General features: G+C 39.4%; 5 protein-coding genes across 15 annotated transcripts in view; 3 read left to right on the top strand and 2 right to left on the bottom strand.

Moving 5' to 3' along the window:
- Positions 1–27,118, top strand: part of ttyh3a (tweety family member 3a) — a 268,746-nt gene that overhangs the window by 110,268 nt on the left and 131,360 nt on the right. The gene's annotated exons all lie outside the window — the stretch shown is intronic.
- Positions 113–1,746, bottom strand: rps11 (ribosomal protein S11). The gene is made up of 5 exons (XM_079564624.1): positions 1,684–1,746; positions 1,129–1,269; positions 867–942; positions 497–626; positions 113–301 (listed from the first exon to the last, which is right to left on the bottom strand). Exons 1-5 carry the CDS (start codon positions 1,696–1,698, stop codon positions 178–180), a joined length of 486 nt encoding a protein of 161 aa, XP_079420750.1. The 5' UTR covers positions 1,699–1,746; the 3' UTR covers positions 113–177.
- Positions 2,098–4,539, top strand: LOC306969003 (apoptosis regulator BAX-like). Its single transcript, XM_079564610.1, has 6 exons — positions 2,098–2,147; positions 2,703–2,748; positions 2,830–2,988; positions 3,066–3,201; positions 3,271–3,375; positions 3,452–4,539. Exons 1-6 carry the CDS (start codon positions 2,117–2,119, stop codon positions 3,548–3,550), a joined length of 576 nt encoding a protein of 191 aa, XP_079420736.1. The 5' UTR covers positions 2,098–2,116; the 3' UTR covers positions 3,551–4,539.
- On the bottom strand, positions 5,121–21,048 carry map3k14a (mitogen-activated protein kinase kinase kinase 14a). Of its 2 annotated transcripts, none has more exons than XM_079564388.1 (15): positions 17,187–17,316; positions 13,094–13,360; positions 12,725–13,017; positions 12,276–12,644; positions 12,061–12,195; positions 11,862–11,991; positions 11,623–11,751; positions 10,174–10,278; positions 9,470–9,627; positions 8,814–8,964; positions 7,986–8,285; positions 7,555–7,661; positions 5,657–5,795; positions 5,478–5,578; positions 5,121–5,379 (listed from the first exon to the last, which is right to left on the bottom strand). In XM_079564388.1, the coding sequence occupies exons 1-15, from the start codon at positions 17,218–17,220 to the stop codon at positions 5,218–5,220; spliced, it is 2,580 nt and encodes an 859-aa protein (XP_079420514.1). In that variant the 5' UTR covers positions 17,221–17,316; the 3' UTR covers positions 5,121–5,217. The 2 variants fall into 2 exon arrangements, with proteins under 2 accessions (XP_079420514.1, XP_079420515.1); XM_079564389.1 differs by lacking the exon at positions 17,187–17,316 and adding an exon at positions 20,987–21,048 and having other exon boundaries at positions 5,123–5,379.
- Positions 21,610–27,118, top strand: part of gpatch8 (G patch domain containing 8) — a 28,265-nt gene continuing 22,756 nt past the window's right edge. For 6 of the 10 annotated variants that reach the window (XM_079564335.1, XM_079564340.1, XM_079564333.1 and 3 more), the window contains exons 1-2: positions 21,685–21,760; positions 26,834–26,911. Coding sequence is in view for 1 of the 10 variants with exons in the window: in XM_079564331.1 (XP_079420457.1) it covers positions 21,716–21,760; positions 26,834–26,911 (123 nt within the window). In the remaining 9 variants the exon portion in view is untranslated. Of the gene's footprint in view, positions 21,761–26,833; positions 26,912–27,118 lie in introns of those variants that run through there. The other 4 variants (XM_079564337.1, XM_079564332.1, XM_079564331.1 and 1 more) reach the window with 3 other exon arrangements.

The following is a 27,118-nucleotide window of genomic DNA, read 5'->3' as shown; positions in this document are numbered from 1 at the left end:
ACCAATGACAGTTAGCCTGAAACACTGGTCAACATGAGGCATTTACATGTTTAGATTCAGTGTACACAATTGGGAAAGCGCAATGTGGAGACATTTTTAGGACAAAGAAACATTTAAACCACATTTTCTTTATTTGACAGTGAGAAAGTCCAAGAAATTTACATTTCTTTATCTCAACTAAAATTTCTGGAATTGCTTCTTGGCTCCAGCGGCCTTTGTGACTTTGAGGACGTTGAATCTCACCGTCTTGCTGAGTGGTCGGCATTCTCCAACAATGACGATATCGCCAACTGTGACATCCCTGTAGGAAGACACTCGGTGAGAAAATTTGCAACGCTTCAACATGAATGGACAATATGATGCATTGCATCAGCAAAGCCATTAGGCACTATCGTCAAAGCCTGAGCTTGGAAGACCATCGTGAGAAAAACATCATTTGCAACAACTTTAAGTTGAAAAAAAGAACAAAGGCTGGGCGAAATGAATGGACAAGTACCTGAAGCAGGGAGAAAGATGGACAGAGAGGTTCTTGTGCCTCTTCTCGAAGCGGTTGTACTTGCGGATGTAATGCAGATAGTCACGTCTGATCACAATGGTCCGCTGCATCTTCATTTTGGTCACCACACCTGAGAAAAAAGTAGATTTACAGTCATAAATCATCCCCATCACCATTGAAGTATAACGAGATGTCACTGGGCTACATCAGTAATGCCATTAGGCAATATCGTCAAAACCCAAAGGGCTTGGAAGACCATCGTGAGAAAAAACATCATTTGCAGCAGCAATATATAAGGTTAATTTAAACGTTTGAAATGAGTAATGTCAAACTTATGAAAACAATTTTGTGCCAGTGCTTGAAAACTCACCTGAGAGGATACGGCCACGAATAGAGACGTTTCCTGTGAATGGGCATTTCTTGTCAATGTAAGTGCCGTCAATAGCCTGAAATACATAAATACTATCTATTAAGGGTCAGTAGGATTACAACCATCCAAAAATAAAATTCTGATAAGACTTTAAAAGCATCAGTGTTGCCATAAGGCGCTGTCGTCACAACCCTTGGTTTGGAAGACCATCGTGAGAAAAACATCACCTGCATATTAATATAAAATGTTGGAACAACTTTACCTCTCTTGGGGTTTTGAAGCCCAGCCCGACGCTTTTGTGGTAACGGGGAAGCTTCTCCTTGGCCTCCTTGCCACCATCAGCAACCAGAACACGCTTCTTGTTCTGGAAGATGGTGGGCTGTTTCTGATAAGCCCTCTCGGTCTGTGTGAGGAGAAAATGGATTTAATTCAGAAACTAGATCACACGTCAGAACACGACAAATTGCCAACGGGACATGGCACCGCTTGTCCGTGAACACACATACGCATGTTATTCACAAGGACAAGTCTCTGTAGTAATTAGAGCGAACAAAGCATATGGTCTGTCACCCAAGCACAAGTTATTAGAAATAACTGGGTTTTGGCTAACTTGTTAGCACTGTTGCTAAATGAGAACAGCACGAGGGTGCGCCGACTCGTATCGGTAACTTCATACTACGGCTTGTGGGCGATCAAAAACACATCTGCAGTGTACAAAAGCAACTTATAAACGCCTGAGGTCGTCACAAGCTCCCCGAGATGTTATTAAATGCGTGAAATATTCATTAATAGCCCCACACCGTTTCCCCACACGTACTTGTGCATCCGCCATCTTTGCGAGCCGAGTCAAAAGAGGCCTGTTAGCTGCGCGAGGCGGACGGAAGACACGGAGAAACAGGAAATGACGTTTATAAAATTAGTCCAAAAACACAAACAAATGTATTTTGATCAGAAATATGTACTACTATGTGATAAAACAGTATGTCGCAGTAATGTTAATATATAGATATAATATTTCACAGTTACTTGTTTTTAAACGATTGTAAGTGTGCCGTGTTAACGAAGCAATACATTATAAAAAACTTGCAATGACGTGTTGTCCTATAACATTTTTTTACTTTGTGTTTTTTTTAATACATTGAAGAAAGATTATATTATTATTTTTAAACTATAATCAAAATGTACAGCCCGAAGAACAACAAAACACGTCACGTGAACGTGCGGAAATGCAGCTGCTAAACAGAAGCAAGATGGCATCGCACTCGGGAGGAGGCGAACAAGGTACGAGTAGATGTAAAAATATTTTATTGGCTATTTCATTGTGACTGAATAACTATGAATGTCATCGTGATGTCATCTTGAACATTCCGTGGAAAATTAGTAGCAAATATAATGTACATTCTATTGACACGAAACATTAAACAAACGGGGGCTAGCGACAGGCGACAAACAAGGAAAGTTAGCTAGTTTGCTAATGTTTTAGCCCTCAGCTATTACTCTGCATTTCATGGATATTTACATTAAAAGACCGCGATTATTCTGAGAAATTAAACCAATGCAAGAAGCCCTTTAAAATATACAAGCCGCCAAAAAATTAAGTTGTGTTTGTAACATAATGTAGTAATCTTGAAATTACACTTTAATAAATATCAAGCAGTACACACACACTATCTATCTATAAGATGAAAACAACATAAGAATGAACAGTGACACTTTGTTCTTTATTGAAACATATACTTAACTTTGCTGTTGTGTTCTACCTTGTGGGACCAAAAATACATTGTTTTCCTTTGTGATTGACAATCCTCAAATCATGATTCACTTTTTATGTTTTAGGCAAAAACAGTGATATACTGGAGGTTGGAGCTGTTTTGTTAAAAGAGTAAGCGCTTATTGCACACACTGTAAAAATAAACTGCCAAAAATAAACATGTCATAATCACGTGTTTATCTATATGTGTAGTTTCATTTATGAGCGAGTCCAAAGACATGGAGAGGCCAATGCTGTGGTTACAAGAGAGCAGCTGGGCGCGAGAGAGCTGTGTGACCCAAAGCACAAAAAGCTCGCCCTCTGTCTCCAGCAGATTGGGGATGAACTGGACGGAAACATGGAACTCCAGCGGTAAAACTGAAATATGTCTTTAACATAATTTCATAAATAGCCAGGCCTTTTTTTCTCACATTGAGCCTATCTTCCAGGATGATATCTGACTCATCGCTTAGTCCCACGAAAGACATATTTATGAAAGTCGCCGTGGAGATCTTTTCAGATGGAAAGTTCAACTGGGGAAGAGTAGTTGCATTATTTTATTTTGCCTGTCGACTTGTCATTAAAGTAAGTGTCCGAAAATCAATAAGTATGTAAAGAAAAGTTGCTAATTTTTTATTAATTTTTTTATTGTAGGCTCTCTTGACTCACGTTCCTGATATCATTAGAACGATTATCAGCTGGACCATAGACTACCTCCGTGAACATGTGATCAACTGGATCAGAGACCAGGGTGGATGGGTAAGAAGAGGCAAACAGTCAAACTAACCGGCACAAATTGTCATCTTTAAATATATACTTTCTTTTTCACTATTAGGACGGCATCCGCTCTCATTTCGGCACGCCCACATGGCAAACAGTTGGTGTTTTCCTGGCTGGAGTTCTCACCACTGTTCTTGTAATTCGCAAAATGTGAACTGATGAAAGACGAAGAATGGAGCAACTATGGAAAGTTGGGGCAGGAGAAGAAAAAAACGAGGACAAATATGAGAAGGAGCTTTACCGTGTGAGCTTCGTACCTTTGTTCCTGCCTTTGGAGAGTTGTTTGAGGTTAGGAGTGGGACTGGACACTTTGCGGCGTACATCGGAATGCCTTTGTGGAATTAAGCAGTGCATGAATCACTGCACTCGAGTCGGGGACAGTGGGGAGTTTTGCAGATGGGAATGGAAAATACATTTTAAGTAATTTATTTTTTATGAAACAAAAATAAGAATTGTCATTGTTTTTGTACAATGAAACAGGTGGAATGAAATACGTTTTCTTTGCATTTTATTTTCATCTGAATTCGTTTGTTTCTGTTAATTTTCAACTTCCTTCTCATCATGCTGTCCTCATTTAGTGTTTATTGTTGTGTACCAACATGCTAATGATATGAAACCAGATTGCTGCAATCTGTAAAAGCTGGCCAAATAAAACAACCAATTTATCGTCAACATCAGTTATACAATTGATATATCAGTGTCACTGCACGTTTTGACAATGTTTGGTTTATTCAATATTATTGTAATAACATGTTATAGGATGTTAAATAAAGTACGTTTCATTGTCATGTGGTCATGAGCGGCACCGTGACCCAAATGTTTAAATTTTGGAAGAATTCTGCCTGTACGTTAATTCTTTGATGCAGAGCAATGACATGTTATTTCCTGTTGGAAAGAAGGCTGTTGCTCTGCAAAGAAAGTGCACTCGATTGCTCACAGATGCTTACCTCACCTTTATAAGTACTGTATATCGTGAGCTATTTAAACAGTCACTTAAGCAAAATACATTTGATACTTTTGGTTTTCAGTGCCTTGATGTGCATTTTTTTTACTCATAAACTTTGATATTTCAAAATTTTCACATTTTCTATCACATTTGTACGATTTTCTTCCTGAAATCCCTTTGCAGTGACTTTGTATGTTGTAAAATGGAAAATAAAAGCTTTACTAACTATTGTACAATTTTTCAAATATAAAAAAAAGCCTTATGTGTTTGGGCCAAATTATTTTTCTATTTGTAAAAGGAAACAATAAGTGAATATTAAAGGCACACTGCGTAACATTTTGGACAATACTGTTGCCGGCAAAACAAAACATGCTCCTAATGACCAGCTCAACACAGAAAATGCCGTTACTGCAGTGTGTAATAAACAAATGGATTTGGATAATAAACTAACCTGTTTAAATCTCAAATTCTACTGCCTTTAGTCACATCTCCATGGAGACAAGCTGGAGACGTACCCACTCCTGGTAAAGTTTACAGTCATATCTTGGGAGGGGTGAGCCTCATAAATGTTTGTTTGTACATTTATGAGGTATTTTTCAATGATGAAAATATTTGTCATAAAATAGATGCTTGTATTTCAATTTTATTTATTGGGTAAAATTCTACACGGTGCGGCTTTAAGCAATATTGCAAAGAAAGTAAATGACCAGAGACACAGCATGTAAAAAGACCAATTTATTATGTAACGAGCAGAATTTTGTAACATGGTGAATAAAAGATTTAAGTTAAAAAATAAAATGTCAGGCATAATGGAAAAGAGTTAACTGTAACAAAACAGGCATTTCATAAATTCAAAATGGTTAAATCCATTTAATTCATCTGGTCTCAAGAACGCCGTCTTTGACCCTCCATCTCCAGGTGGGAAGGAAGTCGGGCGCAGAGACACAGCAGAGCTCCAGCCCAGACTCCAGCACCTCCTCATCGGGACCAATCCGCTGGCCTGTGTTCCTCTCCAAAGTGAAGACCCTCTCGGATATCTACAAGGGACGCATGATGACATTAGTTTAGGATGTTCAAGAGGTTATAAAATTGAAACATGACTTAAAGTGACTAAAAGGTTTTGAAGAAGTCGGACCTGATCGCTAATTCCTGTGGCGATGTGTCCCACTGTCACGCGCCGAGCCTCTCTGATCCTGATGCTTCTACGGTTTAAATCTTTGATACAAACATCCACTCCTGAGCAGAGAGGAAAGATAAGACCTCAAGACAAATGTTCAGCAAGACATCATCAAAATACAGACGTGTTACACTTACCTTCAAAACAACAGGGAGGTGGAAACTGCGAGGACCCGAGGAAGTCCATGCTGAACACCTGCACGTCGGGCTGGCTGCTGTAGGAGAAAACCCCCGAGCTGAAATCATCCCCTGGACTCGGTGACCAGCGACCAGAGTCCTGTTGGTTTGCAAATATAAGAATGATATTGTAAATAACAGCAATGATTTTAACACAAGCTCACCAAACACCCCCCAGAGTAAGAGCAAGTTTCACATTTCAATACGAGTTCAAACACTGGAGTGAGCCCTAAATTGCACAATGACTAATAAAACGAAACAGAGCAGGTTGAGGTAAAGATGTGTTGCCAAATTATCGTCGTAATAATAGGTGACACAATATCGCAAGAAGCCTTTTTTATAAAACAACCCACAAAAAACACAAAAAACCTAAACGAAAAATAACATTTTCACTTATAGCCATGATTTTTATGTATCATTTTGTCACAATTTTATGAAAAAATAAAGAAACTAATCTTATGGAATATACTGTGTTGAAAACTACATTTCATTAAGTCTCAATTTGTCGTCCTTTCCCTTCTTTTCTTACATTAAAATCAGACTTTTCTGTGCATTTTTCTATTATCTAAAAAACAAGCCCATGACAGGCCCCAGGCTAACAGGAACCCTCCCCCCCTCCCTGTGAGAGCCTTTGCTCCACAACTGAACAGTGATAAAACTCAGCCCTGAACAAGGTGCTCAGAGGTGAACTGAACAGATGACACTCGGTTTATTTCATTCATTGAACTTTGGCCCCGTTACTAGACAACGGCAACACACAAACGTGCAAGGAATAACGCACACATGAGGCGATGTAAAAGCACACACAGCATTTATCTGTCAGATAATGTCACTAAATTAGGGTCCAGTTAACAGAAAAATGAAACTCAGAAAGAGCACAGCTGGAGGCGCTTGACACCACTTCATATGCAGCTTTAACAAGCGAAAAGTATTCAACCTTAACTGAGCGCATTATCTCCACTTCAGCTTTACCCAAATCTAAAAGTTTCTCGACTGGAAAAGCAACAGTGTAATACCTCATTTGAAAGCTAAGGCCTACAAAACTGTAACTTTTTGGCGTTTTTGTCACATTAAGCGTTTTTGTCGTGTTTTCAGTTTTTTTGACGTGTTTATGTAGTTTTTTGGGCGCTTTTTTTTTTATTTTTGTCGCTTATTTGTCCTGTTTTCGTAGTTTTTTTGGTCACTTTTTTGTCGTATTTTTGGTAGTGTTTTTGTTGCCTTTTCTTTGTATTCTTCCATTGCTTTTTTTGCCACAATTTGTCATTCTTTTATTGCAACTTTGTGGCTTTTTTATTGCTTTTTCGTCACGTTTTTGTTGCTGCTTTTGTCACTTTTGTGTCCGATTTTTTGTTTCCTTGTTCCTTCTCGTCGCTATTTTGATGCTTTTCTCAAGAAGCTTGTAGATTTGGGTAAAGCCAAACTGGAGAAAACGTACTTGGTTCAGGTGGGAATTAATTGATCAGAAACGGCGTCTTCGGTTGAGGGGAAGTTGTGGAATTAAGGAATAATGGAAAAAGAAAAAAATCTACCTTTTGTGGTTATGTTACTGCTGTTAAAATCTCAATATCGATGTGATTTGGATTAATCATTCAGCCTTAACTGCAACATTCAAGACCATTTTCAGATAATCAATTTTATCCTCAAATGGTGCAGGATAAAACTACTCAGGTGTACTCATATACTTCAGTTTGGTTCACTAATTTAGACACCATTTGAAAGCTTTAATAACAATAGAAATAGTTTAAAATACTTAACAATAACTATCCAAGTCGGCATCACCCATTATTCATCATAACCTGGAGGTACCCATTTACAAGTCAACTTCTAAAAACCAAAAGACACACAGGAACATACTGTACCTTTTTCTCCCATTGGTCTCTATTGGAGTAGTCACTGCTGATACAAGACAGTAGTTGCTCCTGCATCTCGGCAGAATGGAGCTGTGACAGGCTGCTCAAGTAGAAATCTGTGCGAAAACATTAAAATAAAGTCATCCAGGTGTGCTCTAGTGCAGCAAAAAATTATCAACATGTAGGCATCTGTCTGGACTCTCATATGGACTCTCTTATCCCGCCCTCCCCTTAAGTCAAAAGTGTGTGATACTAATGGCAAGTCTTACTCCTACACACAGGTACGGGTGTTTAAAATTGTAGCTTTTAGACAGGGGGAAATTCAGAGTTGCAGAAGTTGCTGGAGAGGTGAAACATCCTCTAAACAAGCCCGGCCAGAGGAGCTATGAAAAAAAGCAAGAACCAAACAAATTGATTTAGAACATCTGCAGCGTTCATACCTCTTTCCAGTTTACGCAGCTCCAACTCAGGCACAGTGGAGATCTTGTTTCTTTCTTTCTGAATGATTTCTATGAAAGGCACGTGATCACACAGCGGTGAGCCCAGGTCAGGGTTATCAGCAGTGGGCTCGTCGTCACCAATTCCCCGCTTTGGCTTATCCCGAGTCCACACTTTGTCTTGATGCTCTTGGTGTTCATCTGTTTCTTGGACGCTGTTGTACACGTGAGAATCCGGTGGTTTGTTGACGATGTACAGTGGCTCTACATAAGGTCCCTTAACTGGGCTGGTGAGGCCTCCCACTGCAATCACAATGCATTGTTTTTAGACAGTTTAATAAGTGCTTGTTTTTGGGGTATACAGATGAAATATGACTAGAGCAGTTTCCCATAAACCATTTAACCTAATTTAGCCTGAACCAAGCCTTTTCTCCAGTTTGGCTTTACCCAAATCTAAAAGCTTCTTGAAAAAGTGTCAAAATAAGAAAGAAAGTGACCCAAAAAAGCCACAACAGTGAGAGAAAAGTGACAGAAAGTAACGAAAAATGTAAAAAAAAAAAAAAAAAAAAGGTGGAAAAAGTGACACAAAAGTGATGAAAAAGTGCAAAAAATGAACAAAAAAGTGACAAAAAGTGGTGAAAAATGCTACACAAAAGCAATGAAAATTAGAGTTAAAAAAGTGACAACAAAGCGGCAACAATGCGAGGAAAAATAATAATAATATTAAAATGAGGCGTCACACTGGCCTATAGGCTGTGAGCTTTTAAATTTGGGTAAAGCTGAACTGGAGAAAATGCTCTTGGTGAAGGCAGAGGTTAAATCTTGCAGTACCTTCTTGTAAAGCCTTGGCTGTTTTGACTTTGAGTTCGGACGCTGATGCTCTTTTCCCCGGGTCCTTGTGTAGACCCGACATCAGCACCTCAGCAGTGAGAGGGCTACAGTCCGATGGGATCTCTCTCAACGGCGGCGGCTCATTGGCGATCTGTAAAAGCCATGAAATACCGTTAACATTCAGTCTATTATGACGTCGTCCAACTGAAAAGCCAGTTTTATATTCCTGTCTGCAGTCTTGTCGACACCACTGATAAATACTGTTTTTGTTGTGGATTTTTGGCCCTGTTTTGTTTCTGAATTATCTGTGATTTGGAGACATGGGTCAGTTCTATAGTATACTGTATTTGCAGTATTAGACTTGGTTTAATTGGTTGCATACCTAAGTTTCTGGTTGCAATTATCCCAGCTTCATAAATTCCCCACTTTTTATAGACTGGGAACAGTGGCATCGGAGAGAGGATTGGGCAATATGACCACAAAACATACAGCACGATCAAACCTTTCCCTATTTATTGGTCAGGCTCTAAACAAAACCCTCAGGCGAACACCGCAACGGCGCATCAAGCTCTGAGTGAACACCAGGGAACATACAGTAACTGGATACATTTTTGACATGGGTGAATCCCTCCTTGTACTAAATGCACAGCGCTCACCTTGAGGTACAGTCGGCAGGTGTAGTACCGAGTCCACGGCTGACACCCGTTCCTCATGTGAAGAAACATACAGCAGCTGCTCCACACATCTGCTTTAGCTCCGCGGGGTTCACCTTTCACGATTTCAGGGGCCATGTGGGTCTCCGTACCTTTCAGCTCTACAGCAGGGGGAAAGCATGAAAGAACATTAGCAACATTATCATGCATTATCAACATTTTTTTTAATGGAAGACAAGGGCTGAGTGATACTGAAGTAACTTGCGATATGCGATACGGCAGTGTAATATCGCGAAAACGATATCATTGCGATATTTGACTAAACTCAACACGATATGCTCCATTCAAATTAAACTCAAATCGTAAGTCACTCGTTTTTCAGCAAATTGTGTCAAAAGAAGACAAAAACTACTACTAAGACTACACTAGCAAAAAAAATGTGTCGATCTCAGTCAGATGAAGACTTAAGTGATGTTGCGATATATTGTGGCATCTTGCAAAACAAATATTGCATCACCTGCTATCACGATACGATATTTTTTTTTTTACGATATATTGCGCAGCCCAAATTTCTATTATACAAAACAATATACATCACTTCACTGCTTTATTATAAGACTTCCAGCATACTTACAGGCATTAATATAGAAATACTTTCTGTCTGAACTAAGTGTATAAATTATGTAAATAAATGGAAGCAAACCAACCTCTGGACCTGCTGAGGCTCTGTCCTTGTTTGTCAAGTCTCTCTGCGTGTCCAAAGTCGCAAAGAAAAGTGTCTCGCCCATCAGCTGACAACAACACATTATCAGCTGTAAAAACACAGGGGGAAAGCAACGTTAGATTGACGAAAGTTAGCACATAACTGTAATGACTGAATGTGAAAAGAGTCAGCTGAAACACGGCTACTTCACAACCAAATTTGCACATTTACTGCATTTTAATGGACACCAGGTGGCGCCTCAGCAGCTTTTACAGTATTTACCTGCATCACCAATCTGTGTGTGTAGCTTTTTCCCACTAATTTCTTCTAACTATGTTGTTTTGATCAAGCACTTATCCTCCCCCGGCTTCCTGCCCCCTCCCTCCCTCTCGCTCTTCTCTCCTGTCTGTCCAAAGATCCTCGTGTGCACATGCGCTGCTGTTGCTGTGTGTCGCAGTGACTCACGCTGTGGGAAATTCCCAGCCTTGGCTTTTCGGACCTAATCTGGTTTCAGAAATCAGGTGTCACAAATCAAATCGAGACTTTCTCTCTGTGAAAGTTTGTCTCCGGTTCAAATTTAACAGGTAGGCGAGCAAGTAAAAGTTGTCTGTTGTTCTGTTATTCGCAATACTTCCTTTATCTGTGCAATATTATACTGAAATAATGCTCAAGCTGAAGTAAGTAATTTCCCCCTTTTATTGCTAGCAGTGTAACAAGAGTTTGTTTATTTATTCAACCCCACCTTAACCGAGCACATTATCCTTTTATCCAAATCTAAAAGCTTCTTGACTGGAGCTTACAGCATATAGGCCAGTGTAAGTAACGCCTCATTTGAAAGCTAAGACTTGCAGAACTGATCAAACCATCTTCCTTGTTTTTGTTACCACATTTAAGTCATTTTTGTCACGTTTTTAATAAGTTTTCGATGCATTTTTGTCTCATTTCAGTCATGTTGACGGCGACATGTTCATCACTTTTATTCGCGTTTTCATCACGTTTCCATTGCTTTTTTGTCCCATTTTTTGTTATGTTTTCATCACGTTTTTAAATGCTTTTTTTGGGTCACGTTTTGACAGCATTTAGTTTTTTTAGTGTATGGTGATTAAAACGTGACGATCATAATGAGGAAGAAGATCAGTTTCGTAAAGCTGAACTGGAGAAAATGCACTCGATTAAGGCGGAGGTTAAGAGGTTAAGATCTTATTATGTTTGTAATCACCGTTTCCAAAACTGTAAATGCTATGTTATCTGTCATATAGTTTGATTGTGCATTCATTTAACATTCTAATTGGAGTTTTCAATACTTAACATTTTTCGATAAAGCATTTTAAATCTATTTCCAAGTCAATTATAACGGCGTCTCTTCTTGATACACACACACACACGCACACACTAAATTATAAATTACACTAAAGCAAATAAAAGGATATGAAAAATAGCGATTAAATCACACCTTTAATGTCCAGATGAGAAACTCGTTTCTTCACTAAATACTCCAGTGCTGTGAAGACTTGACACTGGTAGTGGAGGCTTAGGTCCTCGGGAAGACGACCTCGCTCTAGTATCAGCTGGCCCAAAGAACCTGAGTAAAAAAAAGATTTTCACTATTCGATGTTTCACACAGCAAACATTCAGACAACAGGTTTAGGTTTGGTTACTCAGTTATGGATAAGGAAATGAACAATGACTTACATGCTTTGTGGTCCATGAGAATGACAACATTAGGCCCCTCTCTGACCACTCCAAAGAGCTCCACCACACGCGAGGACTTGAGGGTACTCCACGCACCCACCTCCTCACTGTTGAACCTCTTCAGAGCAATCTACAAAAGAAATCATCATCAATATCATAAACAATGCACAATATGCAGTAAATAAACAAAAACCTTTACCTTTTTGGCAGCAAACGTAAAGCCTGTGTTCACGTCTCGTGCTGTGTGAACTTCCCCATAGGAGCCTTCCTTGATAAAGTCTGTGAAGATGTACTCTCTCCCTTCTCTGTACTCAGAGTCTACGGGCTGTATTTCCTAAAGTATCAGGCATAAAAACATCTATAGATAAACTGTCATTAAATAATTGTGATAAAGGTGTTTAGGCTGCTACCGACCTCTTTGTAAAAGATTAACCCCTCATTTGTGTCTGAGTCAACTGTCGACAGCTCTTCTTCTTGCTCTCTGACATCCTGCTCCAAGTCTTTGAAGAAAGGTCTCGCGAAGCAGGGGTCTCCTTGGCTAACACTGCCTCGGAGTCCAGCTAAAGCCAGTGAAAAGTCCCCAATGCTGCTGGAGCAGTCCGAGTCGCTCTCCTGTCGATATGAACTCAGGTACCCACAGGCTGGGCCCGGTCTGGTCCAGGGAACAGCTGAGCTTATGTTGTATTCAGGTTTACTGTAAAAGGGTGGCTGAGGACTCGGCACCTCTGAGCACTCGACACTGCTACAGCAAGAGCCACTACTGTCGCCAGAGAAGGATTCTTCCTATAAACACAGAGCCAGAAAAACGTAGTCACTCATCTTTAATGCAAATAGTAATTAATGATTCAACAACAATCTCTAACCTGCATCCACAGCGAGCTCCCACTCTCTTGTTCCGGGACGCCGGACGGCACTCGCTGTCTGTGTCGCTCCTCTTTCTTCTTCTCTGTCTTTTTCTTGCCTTTGCGCTTGTGCTTCTTCCGGGATTTCTTCCTGCTGTTGATTTGCGCAGTGGAGCTGCTCAGCTCCTGGATGGATGCTGGAGCTGGAGACGCTACATTGTTGGGCTCAGAGGAATGGTGGGTGAAGCAGTTTGGGGAAGGCACATAGCGCTCAGAATAAGAAGGACTGAATTCTTGCGAGTCCTGGGTTTCACCTGCAGAAATGAATACAATTACTCAACATAAACCTGTGGCAGGACATGGAAAGTTCAAAGCGAATGAAAATCTTACACTCTGCTTGAGCGATAAAGCTGGAGGTCTTCAGCGGCCCCTCGCCGACCTGCTCCGCTGTGCCGTACGTCCACAGTTTCCTCAGTAAAGGATGTAATTTGCTCAAGTTGTTTTTGTTGTCTTTCGCGTCTTCATCCTCGTCCTCCGTGTCCTGGTCTGTGGGTGTGCAGACGACAAACGACCCCTTCAGCTCGACCTGGGACGTCCCCGAGAAGGGGGACGTGGAGTTGAAAATCCGCTGCCTCACCGCCATTTCATTTATTGGACCTAAAAGACAAGAATTTCACGGTCAAGTCTTAGTGTAAAAATCAATCAAAACTGAATACAATGGACAGACAAAAGTAATAATAGGCAAAAATAATTAGGAATGTGACGATGTATCGACATTCCGATATATCGCGATACTTTTTATTCCGATATCAATACTTTTGATGACGTTGTGCATATTAATGAGGCAGCAGTGCTCCACTGTTTTCACAGTCAATAGAGGCCAACAATGATTAAGAATTCAGTCAGGACAGCAGGGGGCAGCACTACAGTTTTCAGCACTTGGATCAAACACTGTCAGACAAATAATTTACTTTTAATGATAGTTTATATATTGGTATATCAGGTTAATTTGGGGTTGATTTACTCCTTTATAAATAGGGCTGTGGTTTCTTGTTTAAATGTAAATGAAGTCACTGACAGATCCCATCCAGACCCATTTTCAGTGTGTAAGTCAGGGATCATTTATAGACACAGAAAAAAGGGGTACAAAGCACATGAAAAGAAATGTAAATGATGAATAATACATGGTATGTTAAAATGAAGTTACAATCGTTATCGTAAGCCATGTATCGCATCGTATCGAATCGTGAGGTACCCAGAGGTTCCCACCCTTAAAAACAATAATATATTTAACACATTTTTACGAATTCAGCAAACACATTTATAAAAGTTATTCCTCTACGACATGGCAAGTAAAAATAAAAATGCAGCTCTGCAGTTTCAGAGTTGCGTCATCAAGTGTCGTCATCCCTGATAAACGCTTGAAAATGAAGTCATCGAGCTTCACACACAGTGCACTCTTTCATTTATAAGCTTACTTTCACTTCACTCTAATGAAGAATTTATTGCAGATTCTGACATGATGTGACATGAAACGCTCATTTGCAGAAACTGATGAAAAAAGTACAGCACTGTTTTCAACTCACAGACCCATGTTAGAACAATACAAATACGAAATAATTCCTTCATGGATAACAACACTCAATGCATTGATATTACCTTTAAAAAAACAAATAAAAACAAAACAAAATAAATTATTCCGAACTATTACAAACATATCAACAATCTGCAATCAAGTATTCAATGGTAATTCTAAGCTTAGTAACTGGTATATGGAGGGTTGGGGGCCGATTTATTCTGAAGAAAACCTCCAAATCCACCATTACTTGGTACTTAAAAGGATACACAAACCTTCCCCATTAAATTATGACTAAAAGTTGAACATCTCACCCATGTTTGTGAATATTATAACCACTTGTTTGACACATTAATGAGATATAATATATAATAGCAATACAATATGCTTAACCTCCCATCTTAACCAAGCACATTTTCTCCAGTTTTACCCCAAAAAGATTCTGGAGCTTACAGCTTGTAGGCCAGAGTAATGGCTCATTTGAAAGCTAAGACCTACAAAACTCTTCTAAGCTTCGTCCTTTTTGTTATTACGTTTTAGTCATTTTTGCTAAGTTTTTAATCAACTTTTTGTTGCTTTTTTGAAATGATGTTTTTGGTCATGTTTTTGCTGCATTTTGTCACATTTTTGCCACATTTTCATTTGTTTTTTGGCACATTTTTATTGTTTTATTGTTGTGCTCTTGTAGTGTAATGTAACTGTGATCAAGCCACAAAAAAGTGACCAAAACATGTGAAACAAGCAACAAAAACTTGATGAAAACACTACCAAACACGACAAACATAACAAGAAAGAAGTTCGGATGAGTTTTTTCGGTCTTAACTTTCAAATGAGGATGCAAGCTCCAGTCGAGAAGCTTTTAGATTTGGGTGAAGCCGAACTGTTTAAGGCGGGGGTGAAGAGTTTAAATGTGGATTGGCCCGGATATTACAGAGACATTATTAACCATTACCAAGAATCTCGAATCCTCAGCATTTTGACGATTACCATGGAATTCTTAGCTCCTCTTTAGAATGTGGTGATGTCACGTGAACCTAATGAGACCAACCTTTTCATGTGAAACTACGAAGACAGGAAACTGAACCACAGCGTTGTTTTGACAGTTGCAACAACAGCGGCAGTTACACACACACACAGCAACCTCTTTTCACTGACAGGTAATAAAATACAGAAGTGACTTAAAGGCGTCCCCCAAAACATTGAGCGAACAAGCTTTTACAGTCCGTTGCATCAGTCTGACATTCGACCACCACTTCCACTTCGCGGCTTTCTTGATCCCTTTGCACATGTTCTTGATATACAATAGTCTGGCAGTTGGGAGGTCACAGCGAGACGAGGCCTGCAATTCTGAAATCACATGACTGTATGGAAGAGCTGAGTGATATTTGCACCATCTTAAGCTCACTTCACTCGGGCTGTCTATTCTTTCTTTGTAAAACTTAGATTTTTAACTGAAGCAAATTGATTTCATAATATTTCATGTTTATTGCAGCTTGTGTGGTGTTTTAGTATATGATGATTCACTTTTAGAACAAAGGTTTACTGTCTTTTATACACCTGAGAGTTGACAGAATCCAGTATCGCTAGAGTCGATAATATCGTTTATCGCGATACCTTCCTGCCTCAATATCAAATAGGGCTGCAACGATTATTTGGTAATCGAATAATCTACTGATTATTTTCACGATTAATCGATTCATCGCTTGACTGTGAATGATGTATTAAAACTGTATTTTAAATATTTGTTCATCACATAACGCGAAAATGGCACCTTAAACTTAAAGTGAGTTTTTGTTGGAGGCTCTTGGCGCTAATTCTGCTCCTGATTGGATGAGACACAGACGAATGAATATTTATGACATTTTCAATGTACAAAACACTACAGACCCTAACATTTAAAACAAAGTAGGTTTTCATAAAAAATACACAATTTTCATGTCATTGTTGCTCTATTTGAGTCTGTGTTTACTAGAAAACGATTAATCGATTACTAAAATAGTTGTAAACTATTTCAATGTCGATTAGTTGACGATTAATCGATTAAATTAGTTGTTTCAGCCCTATCATCAAACTTCAAATTTGTTATCATGACAGGCCTACACTTCAATCCACATTAGGGCAGGGCGATATGGCCTCAAATCTATATCACGATATATCGTCAAATATATCGATAACGATATATTTGACGATATAATTGACAAAGGACAAATTACTTCAAAATCCTTACACCTATTGGGAAGATTAATTCAGTGATATTTTATTTTAAAAAAAATTAACAACATACTAAATTCCTCGCAAATATGATAAGCAGTTTACATCCTTCATTTCATTTTACTTTTTAAGCACCTGACGCCGTGTTTTACAGTCAGTGTTTATGCTGCTCTGATAGAGCTGAGTGTAATATCAATTACATCGTGCCTACAACGATATAAAAAATTACAACATCAAAAAATGATATCGCGAAAACGACATGCAATACGATATAGCCCACCCCAACTCCACACTATATCGCGTAAACAATAAAACAAGCCACAATATATCAAAAAGTCATTGAGGTCTTTCATCAGACTGGCATTTACTCCTTTATTTGCAAACACAGCCTGAAACGTAACGTACGGTAACTTTTTAATGTGCTTGTTTTGGTGCTGATTTAGTATTTTTTATGTCCTGGATTGACACAATTTGATGAAAAACGAACAACTCACCATTTTTGTTTAAAATATACTGGAAAGTGTTGAAACTGTTTGGTGAAATATTTCAGACACTCATGTCGTTCATAAATATCTTAACCACATTTCCATGCAGACATTATGCGCGAAAACACCACACCCCATTTAAATAAGAGGCACTTTACAAATACAAAGCAAATTTGACTAGTAGTTACAGTTAGGCTGAGTAGTAGCTTACCACATGAGCTGTGCCACTTGAGTTCGCAAAACATTCAAGTATTGTTTCAAAGGTTTTCTTGAAAGGCTACATTTGTAAAACGTAGGTGCTGTTTTCCTCGACCAGTGTCTCCGCAGTGTAACTTCCTGGCTTGTTGCTTGTTGCCTGGTTTGATGCTGGCAACGAGCCAAACAGGGGAGGAGCCGGCTGACAATGACTTATGGGAAATGCATCTCCGCTTCCCCTTCATCCTCCCTCCCCACGCACTCTCTTCAATGGAGCTTGGTTTTCCATCCGAATAGATCCAAATACAGCCGTTATCGTAATGCATTTAATAACGGAGTTGACTGATATTTAATCGAATGCATACTTGTGATTTCTGTTTTATTTGAAGACTGGTAAAAATTACTTGCATATGATTAGTGTTTCATCTTAAAACATCTCACAGCTCTATGTTTAGACTATAAATAATGGGTAAATTTCAACCTTTAACCCAACCTTTACCTTGACATTGTAAAGTGTGTATGACCTTTCAGTGCAGATACTTAAAAGCATGCTGTGGGTCACAAAATGCCACGTTACTCCTGCAGCAGTAAAAAAAAAAAAAAATCAAAGCTACTAAGACATGATCTGAGTTAATAAATAACATGGCTTGTAAAAAGCAAATTCAGGGCAAAGTCTGTGCTTATTCTAAATAATATGAACGTGATGTATGATTCTGAAAGTAAACGTATGTGTAAGCTCTCAGTTGTTCAGGAGTTCTCCATAATTGACAAAGTCTTCTGCACTGGGTTGTTTTAGTGTTGAGGAAGTTTTGCCTCTTACCTCAAGAGGCGTTGTTAGCACTAACGATCTTTTAGCAGAGCATACCGATCTAGAAGAGAGGGGTTTACTTTCATATTGGTACCACCCATCTTTATTTTAACAAGCTACTCTCAATTTCGTTCAATAGCCTATTGATATTGATAGTCACTACTATAGAGGTGAAACATCCTCAACACGACAACACAGAACAGATGACGGATAAAGAGCAGTTGTCGAGGATTAAAACAAGGGGAATGAATCAGATCTACAGTATCTCTGCACCAATGGACCCTCCAGCCACCACCAACCTAGCCTGGCTAACGCCAGACTAAAATCACAAGTGATATTTAGTCTGGGGACCACCAATTCATTTTCTCATAGGAGAGGTGTGGTTTACGATCGTCCATAGCCGTTTATTGGGTGCTACGAATGTCTATCATGTGTCTGCACGTAGCCACAGCCAATCGTATCATCGTATCCGATGACGTATGACGTACACGCTGTAAACTTTCGAGCTAAACTATGTAGAACACGGCCTAAAGCTTGATCGAAAAATAGCGTCTCGTCTGCTGCTGTCATGTTTGATCCGTAAATAAACTTTTTTTTATTTTTTTATCCGTAAATAAACTACAAGCTTCCGTATATCGAATAGCTCGTCATCATCTTGCCGTCCCTCTTCGTTCTGTGATTGGTTCCCAAATCCATGCGAACATTTCGGCCATGGTCCCCAGGCTGCTGTGCAGTTAGATTCGAGCGCACACAGCAGTCTGGCATTAGCCAGGTTACCACCAACCACCATCAACCACTCAATCTAACGCCGCTCATCCAGGCAACCCGGGATTACCTCACAGTCAGGAACTAACTAGTAGAACCTGAATGGGAGACCAAGGTGAACATATGTATGCCTGAGTATGTTTCTTAAAAGCAAGTCAGGCTGGCTACCTAATCCGGTCCAGATCTTTACTTTCCAGATCTGACGATCAGAACTCACAAAGCATAATGGGCCACATTACATTAAAGGGACTATACAGAGTTTAAAAAATTAAAAATTAAGCATTTTCCTCCCCCTACATGTTCCAGCAATGTCCTAATGTGTAGAATGAGCTCAGACCTGTTCAGCACAACTGCCTCTTAACTCCTGCACTGTCACTCAAAAAGTTGTTCATTCGGGTTCGAAGTGCCGTCATGCAAGAGCTTAATATAGAGACTGCAGTTATGCGTAAGACCTGGGGTGGCAGTAGTGAGTATAAAAACGACAAATTTGCATCTAGTACCTTTAAGGAAAAGTACACGATTATTGCTTTACTGGTTGGGTTTTCTCAAGAACCAAATGGGCTTCCACTAGTCCCCAACCCATAATCAAACTGGTAAACCTTTGAATCAACAATTGCTCATCTAGAAAAATGTATACTTTTAACGGACTTAAGAATCGGAAGTAAATAACAGTACTAAATGTGTTCCCACCGCACGTAACAACAACATTGCTGGTATGACCAGAAAGCTCATGGCTGCACAGTCGAATGATGGCTATATTGAGCAGACGTGGACTGTACACCCACACAGATTAATGAAATTCCAAAGCCTTTAGTAAGAGCAGCGCAAGGGGACTCAACCTGCAGTCCACTTCAGCACAAACTAAAGTGCTCGAAACAGAAACATTTGTTGAATCAGTGGAAAAAATATGCAGAGGTTAATTATAATTATAAAACAAACGAAACCTTAGTCAGTAATTCTGGCATTTCTTTTGGTTGTACTTAAATCCATTCTGTATCACTTATTTCGATGATGTCCCACTTTTTATTGGTGTATTTGTGTTAAATACATTTGTTGGCTCTTACTGGTGTGATGTTGCGGTGTTTTGATACCTCACTGTCAGTAGACATACGGGTTTATAATGTGAGGAATGTGAGACTTCTGGGGAATGAACAATGAATTAAAAGGTTTGCAGGCCCTGTAACAGCCTTTATCTGTCAGACTCAGCAAGTTAGATCATTAAAGCTTTACTTTATCAAGAACATTGCGACATGTTCCACCAAATTGCTCAATTGGTCCCACATTTTCTCCTATTTGAAGTGGTCACTCTATTCTGGCAAAAGTTTAAAGCTCGAAGCTCTTTCTCTGTTTATTTATTGGGGCTGGACTGGGTGAGGTAAATCCTTCTTTCTCATAGAGGGTTAGAAAGATACTCTAAGAAAAATACTGCATTGCAAAGACATTGTGTTACATGTTGTCTTCTGCAGAACACCAGACTCAGTGCCTGTTTGCACTCTAGCAGAGCATTTCTTTGTGCAAAGCAGAAAGGACATTGGGGATGACAAGAGCACCACTAGTTTCTTATTTAAAAATGGAAGGAGGCCAGTCGTTAAGTGAAGGCAGGCTGAGACGACCTGTGGCCAACAGGGTTTACTGTGCGTTTGTGCAGCACAAAGACACTGGTTATGCTTAATCTAAATTATTAGCTCATAAAACTATAAAGGCATAATCATTACTTACATTAAGGGCCCACTTTGTGCACTTTCTCACCCCTTCCCATTCTTGATAATGCCTGTCAATGTATTATTACATGTAATAACTCACTGAAAACCACTTATGATTATTACCAAATACCGAAATTAATGTAATGCATGTAAAAAGGAGTTATGCCAGTGGTTAAAAGACACTAAATAAATGTAGTATGATATACTTTGTTTTGAGAGAGATTGCAGCAGAGACTGAATGTATGCTAGATTAATCAAGTACACATCTTACAAGACCTTCAGTTACATATATAATAGCGTTTTGTACGTGTTATGTATGTGATCACAGAAAACCGCTTGCAACTATTACCCTACTTCCTCTTCGACATTCAGCGCCATTTCTTCTTCAACTAAAGCCTCGTCGTCTTTACTGGTCTTTGACAACACAGGAAAAAACGAGCCCAAAAGTATCCATCCGTTACATTAACCACAACACGCGGACACGCAAACAACTTTGGTGGAAAAGCAGAGGGATATTAAAGGAAAATAGAAGTTTCTCACCATGTACCGAGCTCCCTGGCAGAAGAACTCGGCTGGAGGCGGCACATCCGTCAAAGTAGAAGCACAGACCAAGGATGTCGCGCTACAGCCACCAAAATAAAGTGTCTGACGGATGCGGACCAACACAACCCAAATCAACAACAAGCTTAAAAGAAACAATACGTCGTTATAGCTAAATTAAGTGTGAACCTTGTCCCAACATCAAGCTATGATTGTAAAGAAAACAATCATCCCACAACGTTAAAACTTTCTGTTTAGAAACCGTTACGCGTTACCACAAGATGGCGCCACAACCCACGGAAAAAAAAACAACAACCAACGGCTGCTGTTTTTAGGGTGTCGCAGAGTTATTTACTATCTATTAAAATTGATAATTGAGCTTTTTGGTGACCTTTGCAACTGTATACTCAATGTAGGGTTACGTTTGGCACTGCTATGTCATTGTAGCATATATTTTCAGGCTTTGCAAGAGTAAAATGTTTATAATATTTAAGTTGGGTGGAATGAAAATCCAGTCTATTTCACATATAAGTAAATATATCACAGTATATCTATAATATGCGCGTATGTTATTCTCGTAAAGGACATTTGTGTTCGCTTGAGTCGCCCAGTGTCCCAGGGGGAAGGTGGATCCCTGGCAGCTGACTGTGCAGAGCTCTCGGTGCGCCGCTGTCAGAGAGAGACCAGAGACAGACGGAGCGAGCAGAGAAGCTGCTGCGCCTTCAGAAAATGGCCGACAGATTTTCTAGGTTTAACGAAGAGCGTGATTTCCAGGTAATATACGCACTCAGACCTGCACGCTGTGGGTTTTCACGGCTCGCTGTTCCAACCGTGCGGTGTAATTTGCTTGACTTGTTTGTGTACCGGACTCCGCATCGCGCAGTTCGGTCCGTAAGCTGCGTGTGTGCTACTGCTGCAAGCTAACTCCGCTAATGCTAATGAACGAGGCTAGTTCACGGCGGCTCTGAATTTACTTCCCCATGATCTACTGTTTTGCTCTTCTGTGTACGAGACTGCCATCGTACGCATTTAACATCAAAGTACATTAGCGCTTTAGGAAATGACACCCAATGCTGCGAATTGAAACCTTGTCATATCGGAGACATTCAATACTGTTAGTGACCTTGGTTATTTATCGACTTGGTCTCGATGCTAGTCGTGCATCTGCTGCTGGTGCTATTTAGAACAACAATAAGAGCAGCTACAGTGATGACAAGTGTATTTTATTATAACTGTGGAGGATACGTTTCACGTTCATGCGCAACAAGAGGAAACCGCACAGCTAATGTTTATCTTGTTCAGTGGCAGTGGAACATTTTCTCTCACATTTGTTATGCTCGTCACAAATTTCATGTAAAATTCATGTATAGGCCTAAATTTTCTTCATATATACCTATCTTGTTTCTATTGTTATTTAGTTTTTGTGAATAGGACTAGTGATGGTGATGGGTTTGTAGATTTTCATACAATTTCATGTATTATTTAGGATTTGATTGTAGAGAAAGACTTCGCTCATCAATAAATAAAGGATGTGATTAAAATAAATTAATCTCCCTTCAATATACTTAGACGTGACACCACAGTTTGTTTTGAGTCCTAGAATATAGAGAGCGCATCAATCCAAGAGAAGGTCAAACTTCTCTGGCATTTTGATGAGAAAATATTAAATACATTTAGATTTTGGAGATTTTCTGTAACTTTGTATAAATTTAACCTTTAACACTGTTTTACTCTTGGTTCGCAGCATTTGTTCTAAGCCACCGAACAGGTTACAATACCACAAAAATGTTTTTGATATTGTGTTCATTTTTATTCTATTATGTTAACAACTTTTGTATCTGATAATTGTCGCTATTAATTTTCCATATGATTTGGGACAGTGGTGCAGACATTTGTTGTAACCCAATGCTCAATTCTCACTGTACAAATATTCATAAAATGTGTATGAAGTTGTGAAATGTAACTGTCAAAAGCTAGTCTATGACATTTTCTGACTATAGTAAACTAAAAAGTGTCAAAGCAGACAACACCCTTTAGACTGTTGACCTAACACCTAGAGAGTAAACAGGCCACGAACTCTCTGACTTTGCCAACAAAAAACGTTGGCGGCCCCATAAGGCTTTGTGTGCTGAATGTCAGCTGTCTCAAGTCTGCTGTTCCTGCTGCTGCATATCAGTGGACACCATCATATCGGCTCTGCACTTCTGTTGTGCTCCACAGTCAAAGCATTGTTTAAAAAGATAGTCATTGTGGCACAGTGGCAAAAGTAAAACTTCACACAAAAGATGGATGGTTGCAAATTAATGAAAAGTAAACAAAATGTTCGTTTCACTATATAGCAAGAAAGACAAAGCTATATCCAAATTAGGCTAAATGAAAGGACCAAAGAAACATAAAATCATTTGTTTAATCATATTTTAGCAAATGGTTATCAATTAACTATTAACCACCAGCTTATTTACAAACATAGGGAGTATAGATGGAAAAGGTCTATGTAAGTTAAGCTTATAGACGCTTACTGACGCTGTTCCCGAAATCCTGACACATTATTCCTAACACTTTCCAAAATGATCCTTAAATTTAAGGCCAAATTAACAAAATGTCAATGCGTAGGTAGGTTTCATACACACTAGTTCCTGCACACACAAAGCAGTTACGATACATACTGCACCACAAGACGGCGAACACTGACACAAGAGTTTGCAAACAACAAAACAATTTTTGTGTGTGTTGTGAGTGATTAATGTGCCACAAGAGCCAGAATCAGTTGAAAAAAAACATGTTGTATCTTGAAAACAGTTATTGTATTTGCCCTTCTTTCATAATATGGTACTGTGTCTTCCTCTTATACACTGCTTTTTTTATATATCAATTAAGCCATTGATGACCATAAATCATTAACGTCCCTCAAAAAAACAAAACTAAGTCAAACCTGGGTTAAAGCATCACCTGAAGTGTTTTAAACCAGGACTAAATGTTTCTGTATCAGTAACTTGCTTGATCTTAAGTTTGTGCTACATAAACAGCCCATAAATTACTGTATATTTTGAGGCTTTCCTGAGACCATGTAAGGCTGCCGTAGACTTCGGGATGAGGAGGGGGGGGGGGGCGGTCATAAATAAATCCCTTGCACTCCCACAGCGGCCGCCTTTCCTATAAATTCCCATAATCCTCGGCTTCACTCGTTCTGATACCAAGTCCCATTTCAACTGAATTAATGACTTCCAGTGTGGCATCAAATCACCTCATTACTGCGGGCTGATTCGAGCACTTGCTTATCGCGGCAAAACCGGACTCCCCAGAGAAACGGCAAGACGGACATGTTCCCATCGCTGCTGTCTGAGAAATCCATAGACTGTGGCAGTTTGTCATATGCTTATATTTATAGGCAATGCTTGACGTGTTGCCACACTTTGCACTGGATGTTATTTAATATTCTTTCTTACTGCATTGTTTTTTGTGGCCAAAGCTTGATTTATAATTGCGTTGGGGATTTCGCAAACAAAAGTAAACTGGTGTCCTGAATCTTGGTATTGAATTCTTGATGTAGGCAATGAAGGAACTGGCTGCAGGATGCACCCTGACACTGATTTGAAAGCGAAAAACCCCCAGAGTTCAGTCACAGAGCAAACTACTGGAGGCCTCCACTAACCCTAATTGGTGTAATTGGGGACATGTGCTACAATTGCAAATGTAAGACTGTCCTCCTTTTCCCCAATATGGATTTAGTCATAGGATCTGGCAACTTTAAGTGATTATTGTGAATGGATATTTATCTTGAGAACCAAAACAAAAATGCAAACTTTATTGTGAATAAGTCAGTATTACAATTATATCATTATTTTTTTAATTATTGTTATTTGAGCATGTTTACCTCAATTACCTGCACATACACTACACTAAAAGTTGTTTTATGTATAAGTGTGTAATGTTATATATAAGAATAATTTTCACTTGAATTGTACTGAATGGTCTTTGTGCCAATTAGGGATGAGCATGATCCTATGGCCTACAACGTTATATACTGCAAAAATTATAAAGTATTGCTCATCCCGAGTGCAATTCCAAAGGAGCGCTGTTTTAAAGGCGCACTGCATAATATTTTGGTCTATACTGTTGCCATCAGTACAAAACATGCTCCTAATGAAAAGCTTGACACAGAATGTTATATCTGCAGTGGGTGATCAAAGAATGGATCTGGATGAGAACCTAAACTGTTTAAATGTCAAATTCTGCTGACTTTAGTCACATCTCCATGGAGACGAGCTGGAGACGTACCCACTCCCGGTAACGTTACAGTCATGTCTTAGAGCAGAGCTGCTCACAGCAAAAGCACATGTTTGTTTGCACATTTATGAGGTATTTTTCATAAAATAAATGCTTGTATTTCAGTTTTATTCATTGGGTAAAATTCTACGTGGCGTCGCTTTAAGTTTCAAATGTTCAAAATCATTAGGAGTCATTAGGCTTGTTTTCTGTGGTGAATCAGTCATCACTGCTTCACACCTGCACCTAAACATTATGTCCTGGAGTGTTTGGTGATAATGATGTTTTCTGTTTTGTGAAGGTCATATAAACAGACTTGTAAATATGACCTTTGTGTCTCCTCTGCTGACGAAGAGACGAAGAAGCCATCTGTCTCAAGCTCCACACGGCTCCATAAACACTCTCCTTTTGGTCCCAATAGCAGGCAGTTATTCACTGTCTGTCCCACTCAGGGCACAATGCACACGTCATGTTTCGTATTGCGCGTGTGAAGCTATGCCTACAATTTGAGTAACAAATAGCCAAAGGGTGTTGCTTACTGCATGCTGTTGTCACCACTGGCGTAAATTTAACATCAAGAAAACGGACATAGTCTTCAAATACACGGCTAGCTTCTGGCTGTAAAAAGAAATGGTTGTGTTCAGTGTGAACAATCTAGACCTCTAAAACAGCTTTATTTTTTTACTTTGGCAATCGTTGTGTTTTCTGTTGCCCCTGGTCTTTCTATTTTTCCCACTGTGATTGAAATCTATTCTCTTGGAGGAGTAGCAGCAAGCTCTTGCTCTAAGCTGTCAGTGTTTTGACAGCCATACATAAAACATAATGAAGTGAATTTCGGTTTGAAATGTTATATAACATTTCTTCATAAAGCATCACTCACTCAGGCTTTGTCAGAGGACAAAAACAGCAAGTTACATTTAAAAAAAAAACTTGAAAGTTGTATTATTTATTAGGTACCATAGCCCCTGGTGCAGACTGACAGAGATAGGGCATTCATTCTGTGCTTTTTTTGTTGGTTAATCAACTATTGTTTATAAAACTGTATGAAGGTAAATGTTACTTTATTTTATTATATTAAATTGGTAAAAGTTAAATATATCATGTCTGCTGCTCTGTATTACTGCTCCATCTTAATGCCACAAACATCTCCTTTGAGGACAGTGAGGTCAGAATTTTGGCCAAGGAGAAAAGATGGTCTGTGAAAGGAGTCAAAGTAAACAAAAACGAATGCTTTGAACAGATATGGTGGTTTAATTTGATGCTCAACGCCTCCTGTTTACAACATCCTTTGCCTCAAAACATAACTACAAGGCCATGTCATGCTAATGGAGCCAACTTGGAGACTCACCCCGACAAGCACAAAGACAAAGTAACTCCTCCATTGTAAACAGCAAATTAGACGCTAGTTTTGTGTCTTAACTCTTCAAAGATCTTCAGCGATTTTCCTTCCACCGAAACTTGAGAATTGACGAGGCATCCTGTAGGAGGTGAATGATTTGATGAAGAACCTGCTTTTAAAACCTTTGTTTGTCAAAAACGCTGAATGACTTTTCTAACCTGCATCTGGGTGTGTGTTTGCAGGGGGGAAATCACTTTGACCAGTATGAAGAGGGCCAGTTGGAGCTGGAGCAGGCGTCCCTGGACAAGCCCATCGAACCGGTAAGGCCGCAGCCGTCTCTCCTGCACCATGGGACCAGTTGTGGATGATTGGATGATTGGTCCAGGGAAACTATTAAGCTCCACACCTTCTTAACTTCACTCATTTGTCCACGAATCGTAGTCGCATTTAGTGTTCTTCCTCAAACCCAATTGCCATGTAACCCAGTAGAGCCACTTGTTCCATAATCCATAAATACTTCCGTTAGA

This window comes from Gobius niger, assembly GCF_951799975.1.
Source record: "Gobius niger genome assembly, chromosome: 10".
Lineage (NCBI taxonomy): Eukaryota > Metazoa > Chordata > Actinopteri > Gobiiformes > Gobiidae > Gobius > Gobius niger.
This window is presented reverse-complemented; position numbering and strand designations above follow the sequence as displayed.

Excerpts from the sequence above, each read along its gene's own strand:
- LOC306969003 (XM_079564610.1), top strand. The coding sequence starts at position 2,117 with ATGGCATCGCACTCGGGAGGAGGCGAACAAG. Across the intron at positions 2,148-2,702 it reads CTCGGGAGGAGGCGAACAAG|GCAAAAACAGTGATATACTG; the intron begins GTACGAGTAGAT and ends TTTATGTTTTAG. Across the intron at positions 2,989-3,065 it reads GGAAACATGGAACTCCAGCG|GATGATATCTGACTCATCGC; the intron begins GTAAAACTGAAA and ends CCTATCTTCCAG.
- rps11 (XM_079564624.1), bottom strand. Across the intron at positions 943-1,128 it reads GCTTCAAAACCCCAAGAGAG|GCTATTGACGGCACTTACAT; the intron begins GTAAAGTTGTTC and ends TATGTATTTCAG. Across the intron at positions 627-866 it reads TCGTGGCCGTATCCTCTCAG|GTGTGGTGACCAAAATGAAG; the intron begins GTGAGTTTTCAA and ends CTTTTTTCTCAG.
- map3k14a (XM_079564388.1), bottom strand. The coding sequence starts at position 17,220 with ATGTTTTGCGAACTCAAGTGGCACAGCTCATGTG. Across the intron at positions 12,196-12,275 it reads GGTTAATCTTTTACAAAGAG|GAAATACAGCCCGTAGACTC; the intron begins GTCGGTAGCAGC and ends CTGATACTTTAG. Across the intron at positions 5,579-5,656 it reads ACCTCCCTGTTGTTTTGAAG|GAGTGGATGTTTGTATCAAA; the intron begins GTAAGTGTAACA and ends CTCTCTGCTCAG.